The sequence below is a fragment of the Atractosteus spatula genome, assembly GCF_055471065.1.
Source record: "Atractosteus spatula isolate fAtrSpa1 chromosome 17 unlocalized genomic scaffold, fAtrSpa1.hap1 SUPER_17_unloc_5, whole genome shotgun sequence".
Taxonomy (NCBI): Eukaryota; Metazoa; Chordata; class Actinopteri; order Semionotiformes; family Lepisosteidae; genus Atractosteus; species Atractosteus spatula.
The window spans coordinates 99,709-106,625 of NW_028296637.1; the positions used below are offsets into that span (position 1 = coordinate 99,709).

Sequence of the window (6,917 nt, forward strand, 5' to 3'; positions counted from 1 at the left end):
TCCGAACCCGCCGGGCCGGTCCGCAGTCCGAATTCACCGGGCCAGACCGGAGCCTGAACCCGCCGGACCAGACCGCAGTCTGAACCCGCCGGGCCGGTCCGCAGTCCGAATTCGCCGGGCCAGACCGGAGCCTGAACCCGCCGGACCAGACCGCAGTCTGAACCCGCCGGGCCGGTCCGCAGTCTGAATTCGCCGGGCCAGACCGGAGCCTGAACCCGCCGGGCCGGACCGCAGTCCGAACCCGCCGGGCCGGTCCGCAGTCCGAATTCGCCGGGCCGGACCGCAGTCCGAACCCACCGAACCGGACCGCAGTCCGAACCCGCCGGGCCAGACCGCAGTCTGAACCCGCCGGGCCGGACCGCAGTCCGAACCCACCGAACCGGACCGCAGTCCGAACCCGCCGGGCCAGACCGGAGCCTGAACCCGCCGGGCCGGACCGCAGTCCGAACCCACCGAACCGGACCGCAGTCCGAACCCGCCGGGCCAGACCGCAGTCTGAACCCGCCGGGCCGGACCGCAGTCCGAACCCACCGAACCGGACCGCAGTCCGAACCCGCCGGGCCAGACCGCAGTCTGAACCCGCCGGGCCGGACCGCAGTCCGAACCCACCGAACCGGACCGCAGTCCGAACCCGCCGGGCCAGACCGGAGCCTGAACCCGCCGGGCCGGACCGCAGTCCGAACCCGCCGGGCCGGACCGCAGTCCGAACCCGCCGGGCCAGACCGCAGTCTGAACCCGCCGGGCCGGTCCGCAGTCCGAATCCGCTGGGCCAGACCGGAGCCTGAACCCGCTGGGCCGGACCGCAGTCCGAACCCGCCGGGCCAGACCGCAGTCCGAACCCACCGAACCGGACCGCAGTCCGAACCCGCCGGGCCAGACCGCAGTCTGAACCCGCCGGGCCGGACCGCAGTCCGAACCCACCGAACCCACCGAACCGGACCGCAGTCCGAACCCGCCGGGCCAGACCGCAGTCTGAACCCGCCGGGCCGGACCGCAGTCCGAACCCGCCGAACCGGACCGCAGTCCGAACACGCCGGGCCAGACCGCAGTCTGAACCCGCCGGGCCGGTCCGCAGTCCGAATCCGCCGGGCCGGCCCGGAGCCGAACCCGCCGGACCGGACCGCAGTCCGAACCCGCCGGGCCGGCCCGCAGTCCGAACCCACCGGGCCGGACCGCAGCCAAGACCCACTAGGCCAGACCACAACCAGAGTCCTCCGGGCCAGACCAGAGTTAAGACTCGCCGATCCAGACCAGAGCCTGAACCCGCCGGGCCCCACAGTCCCATCCGCACACACCCCCACAGCCCCATCCGCACACACCCCCACAGTCCCATCCGCACACACCCCCACAGCCCCATCCGCACACACCCCCACAGCCCCACAGCCCCATCTGCACACCCCCCCACCCCAGGGCTCCTGCCGGCGGTGTTGGAGACGATGTCCACACAGGTCTGGGCCACGTTGAGCCAGAACAGGCCGAGAGTGCGGCGGGCACTGTCACTGTGGGTCTTGAAGGTCTCCCACATTCCTGACTGGTCCTCCTCCTTCTCCTGCTGCTGCTTCGTGGGGGGGGGAGGGGGGCAAGCGTTATCGAGGCGTCACTGACTGAGGAGCCCCAGAGCACCGGAACCTGGGACGCACAATCCCAGGATCCAGCAGGATCCGGACCAATCGAGTTTAAAGGATGCTGATCATGTTTCTATCACTTCTAGCTTTCTAATTCGGCTTTTCTGTATCCCTCAGAAATTAAACTCAAACGTAAAATATATTGCTTTTGTTTACTGCCTCGTTAAACAACAATCGAGCACGTGCTGCTCCAGTGCATTGTGGGATACTTGCCTTCTCTCCCACCTGTGCTCCGCCGTCCTGGGTCTCCGCTCCCTCCTCCTCCTTCTTCGTGTCACTGTAGCAACGAGATTCGGGGGGGGTGAGTGGTGTGAACGAGCGCTATGTACAAAGGGGGCGCCCCCTACGGGGCGGGTGGTTTCCTACAGGGAGGTGGTTTCCACAGCAACAGACAAGAGGCTTCACAGGAGGGAAAGCAGGGCAGCCAAACAGAACAGATACCCCCCCACCCTCTCGCCGTCCCGGGTCAGAGGTGCTGGCGAGTCCCACATGCAAGAAGGGACGTGAGGATCCGAACTGGGGTCCTGCCTGCGCGGGTCTTACTCACGGGTAAGCAGGTGGGTCACAGATCAGAACATCAGGAACCTCCATCTGGGGCCTCAGTGGCTTCAGCTCGTTGATCTTGATCCGGGTCATGTTGCCCTGTAGCCTGTACAGTTCCGGCAGCAGCTTCACCTGGGAGACACAGCATGGGTCAACCGCAGCAACCTCCGTCCACAACACTGACCTGGTCACCTGCCTCACCGGTCAGTTCCTCCTCAGTGACCTCTGCCCACTCGACACTGACCAGGTCACCCGCCCAGTGACCTCTGCCCCCCCCGGCACTGACACTGACCAGCTCAGCCCCGGCACTGGCTGGGGTGACCTGCTCCTCACCTTGTTGTTCTCGTTGAGCAGTTGCAGGGAGAGTCTGGAATCGCTGAGCTGCTGGGTGTCCAGTAGGGCTCTGTAGAGGGACTGGCCAGGCTGGACAGCCCACTGGCACCTGGGACAGAGGGACAGCGTGAGCACAGGCGCACGTACATGCACATGCACACACCAGAGAGTCTCACTGGGTGGTCGCAGAGACGACACTGGGGCTCTTTCTGCTGACCAGCTCAGACTGGTGTGAGGATCTCAGCAGAGGCAGGAGAATGGACGAGTTCACACTCACTTGCAGAAGGAGCTCTGCTTGCAGGTCTTGAAGTTAGTGCGATGCACAGCCTGTACCAGCTGGAGCCAGAGGGCTGAGAGAGTCAGTCCTGCCAGACAGAAACGCAGTATCCTGCAATAAAGGGAGAGAGACAGGGGACTGACCACACGGTCCCAGAGCCACACAGAGAGAGAGAGACAGGGGACTGACCCCACAGTCCCAGAGGCAACACTGATTGGACCCATCGGTCATGCTAATAAAGCACCTTGAACTGACGGGCGAATGCAGAAACACAGAGAGGAGATTGCTCCATATTTTAATCTATGTAAGATGACCAGGGGAAGGGTCATCCAGGACAGGTATCTACTCGACGTAGACCTGACCAAGATGGCCGCTAAGAGAAACCAGCTGACCCGCAGATGGAAAGGGCTCAGTCCGAAAAACAACAAGACACAGGTGTGTCTCATCAGGAAACAAAATATATATGCCCTGGAAACAGTGAACCAGTGCAGAAGCCAGTAGGTGAATTTGGTTGGTGTTGGTACAGATTTAAGCATAATGGATTTATGGAAGAAATAAAGGATTACAGTTTACGGTTTGTGATTTGGATATGGCGCGGATTTGTGGAACCTTACGGACTTTGGAACTCGGACTGAATAAGGATTGAGAGAACGGATTGTGGACTGGCTTGGAAGACGGAGGAACTGGAGAAATGGAGAAAAACTCCACGAAAATTAAAGAAGAGAGTGTAGTGTGAGTACTTTTGTCTCTATTATATAATCCTTTCCCCCGGAGGCACCACATCTGGGATTAAAGCACAGCGCAGCTGGAGGCTCGGCCCTGCGTGTCCCCGGGAGACGGGTGCTGTGCTGTGCGCTTATTTTCAGCAGCCATATCACCCTGCAATTCACAGCTGGCAGCCCACTGAAGCTCAGCAGGTGTGAGCCTGGTCAGTACCAGGATGGGAGACCTCCTGGGAAAAACTAAGGTTGCTGCTGGAAATGGTGTTAGTGGGGCCAGCAGGGGGCGCTCACCCTGTGGTCCACGTGGGTCCTAATCCCCCACTAGCGATGGGAACACTATACTGTAAACAGGCACCGTTCTTCGGCTGAGACGTAAAACCGAGGTCCTGACTTGGTCCTGACACCACAGCTGATGTGTGGTGAGCGTTCTGGTGCACGGTGGCTGATGTCGCATCGTCAAGTTCAAGTTTGTCATTATACTCATATACAGGTACAGTGGTGTGAAAAAGTGTTTTCCCCCTTCCCGATTTCTTATTTTTTTGCATGTTTGTCACACTGAAATGTTTCAGATCATCTAACAAATTGAAATATTAGACAAAGAGAACACAAGTAAACACAAAATGCAGTTTTTAAATGAAGGTTTTTATTATTAAGGGAAAAAAAAATCCAAACCTACATGGCCCTGTGTGAAAAAGTGATTGCCCCCTAAACCTAATAACTGGTTGGGCCACCCTTAACAGCAACAACTGCAATCAAGCGTTCGCGATAACTGGCAATGAGTCTTTTACAGCGCTGTGGAGGAATTTTGGCCCACTCATCTTTGCAGAATTGTTGTAATTCAGCCACATTGGAGGGTTTTCGAGCCTTAACCGCTTTTTTAAGGTCATGCCACAACATCTCAATCGGATTCAGGTCAGGACTTTGACTAGGGCACTCCAAAGTCTTCATTTTGTTTTTCTTAAGCCATTCAGAGGTGGACTTGCTGGTGTGTTTTGGATCATTGTCCTGCTGCAGAACCCAAGTGCGCTTCAGCTTGAGGTCACGAACAGATGGCCGGACATTCTCCTTCAGGATTTTTTGGTAGACAGCAGAATTCATGGTTCCATTTACCACAGCAAGTCTTCCAGGTCCTGAATCAGCAAAACAGCCCCAGACCATCACACTACCACCACCATATTTTACTGTTGGTATGATGTTCCTTTTCTGAAATGCTGTGTTACTTTTACGCCAGATGTAATGGGACACACACCTTCCAAAAAGTTCAACTTTTGTCTCGTCAGTCCACAGAGTATTTTCCCCAAAAGTCTTGGGGATCATCAAGATGTTTTCTGGCAAAACTGAGACGAGCCTTTATGTTCTTTTTGCTCAGCAGTGGTTTTCGTCTTGGAACTCTGCCATGCAGGCCATTTTTGCCCAGTCTCTTTCTTATGGTGGAGTCGTGAACACTGACCTTAACTGAGGCAAGTGAAGCCTGCAGTTCTTTGGATGTTGTTGTGGGGTTTTTTGTGACCTCTTGGATGAGTCGTCGCTGCGCTCTTGGGGTAATTTTGGTCGGCCGGCCACTCCTGGGAAGGTTCACCACTGTTCCATGTTTTCGCCATTTGTGGATAATGGCTCTCACTGTGGTTCACTGGAGTCCCAAAGCTTTAGAAATGGCTTTATAACCTTTTCCAGACTGATAAATCTCAATTACTGTTTCTCATTTGTTCCTGAATTTGTTTGGATCGCAGCATGATGTCTAGCTTTTGAGGATCTTTTGGTCTACTTCACTTTGTCAGGCAGGTCCTATTTAAGTGATTTCTTGATTGAGAACAGGTGTGGCAGTAATCAGGCCTGGGTGTGGCTAGAGAAATTGAACTCAGCTTTCCAAAGAGGTGATAAACCACAGTTGATTTATGTTTTAACAGGGGGGGCAATCACTTTTTCACACAGGGCCATGTAGGTTTGGATTTTTTTTCCCTTAATAATAAAAACCTTCATGTAAAAACTGCATTTTGTGTTTACTTGTGTTCTCTTTGTCTAATATTTCAATTTGTTTGATGATCTGAAACATTTCAGTGTGACAAACATGCAAAAAAATAAGAAATCAGGAAGGGGGCAAACACTTTTTCACACCACTGTATATGGTATAACAAAATGCTATTTAGCTAGCTCTCGGACAATAAGTAGTACAAAAAAACAATTCAATTGTTTAACATAAGAAAGACAGGGACAACAGGCAGTGTGCAAAACAACAAAGGTAACAGGTTATGTGCAAGAACATGCATTAACGGAATGAAATTATGGGGAGTGAGCTTTTGACATGTATGGTAGAGGTAGATTTTCAATGTGTGTTTAAGTTTTTGGTAAGAAAGAAGGTACTGTGAGGTTCAGATCATAGGTGAGAGTGAGAGAGGCTGGGAGTTTAATAGTTCGATAGTGCGGGGGTAAAAACTGTCTCCGAGTCTGGTAGTCCGGGCCCGAATGGTCCGGTATCATCCAGGTGGGGCTGCACATTGGGAGTGGTGGAGGGGAGTCCCTATTACCTGTAAAGTGCTTTAAGTGGAGTGTCCAGAAAAGCGCTATAGAAGTGTAAGCAATTATTATTTTCAGAGCCGGGAAGCCCGCCGAGACCCCGGGCTGCGTGATGCAACCAGGCCCAACCCGACCTCCCCCTCGCCGGCTGGCGTCGCATAACACTGGCCGGGCCAGCGAAACTAAACCCCTGATCTGCGGCCTAACCGCCTCCTCCATCCCCCCAGACCCGGCGCCCAGGAGCCCCTCCACCCGGCACCGCCGGCTCGGGGAACCCGCAGACCTTGGAGGACAGAGAGCAGCACCGCCAGCTTCCCTGCACACTCCGTGGTCGGACAGACCCCCAGCCGCCGCAGCCTCGTCTAATCCAGCACAGGAGGCAGGTAAACGAGCCGCCGGCGCCGCTACACCGTACCTCATAGAGTAAGTCGCCATCTTGATTCAAACCTGAGCTTTGCTCTCCCGATTCCTTTTCTGTATTCCGGCTTCTCGCGAGGTTACGTCAGCCTCCCCTGATTGGCCGGCTCGCAGCCTCGGCTCATGAATATGCATGAGCAAGGCTGAGGGAGGGGGGCGCACATGGCGGGACGCGATAGGTGGTTACGCGTACAGGTGTTTGTGTTCAAGACGGATCTCTGTCTTTACTGTTGCAAGAGCGAAGCTGCCTCAGGGCGCAGGGTGGCAGTGTAGGACGTGCCGAGGAAGTGGCGTAATTCTCGCTTGTTTTTTAGTTTCACTGCGTTAAAACTTCACTATGTAGGTTGTTGATTTGTAGATTCCAAGTGCGCAGCAGTCCGATCCAGGCCAGGTGTTCCCTGCGGCAGGGGACTGTGGTCCAGTGTACTGACCCCCCTGGACACCTCAGGGCAGTGTGACCCCCAGCACTGACCCCGCTGGACACCA

General features: G+C 55.6%; 1 protein-coding gene across 1 annotated transcript; it reads right to left on the reverse strand.

Moving 5' to 3' along the window:
- Positions 1-1,217: 1,217 nt before the first annotated feature.
- Positions 1,218-6,532, reverse strand: LOC148810799 (neutral alpha-glucosidase AB-like). The gene is made up of 5 exons (XM_088908905.1): positions 6,430-6,532; positions 2,779-2,889; positions 2,502-2,610; positions 2,173-2,300; positions 1,218-1,902 (listed from the first exon to the last, which is right to left on the reverse strand). Exons 1-5 carry the CDS (start codon positions 6,447-6,449, stop codon positions 1,752-1,754), a joined length of 519 nt encoding a protein of 172 aa, XP_088765031.1. The 5' UTR covers positions 6,450-6,532; the 3' UTR covers positions 1,218-1,751.
- Positions 6,533-6,917: the final 385 nt, after the last annotated feature.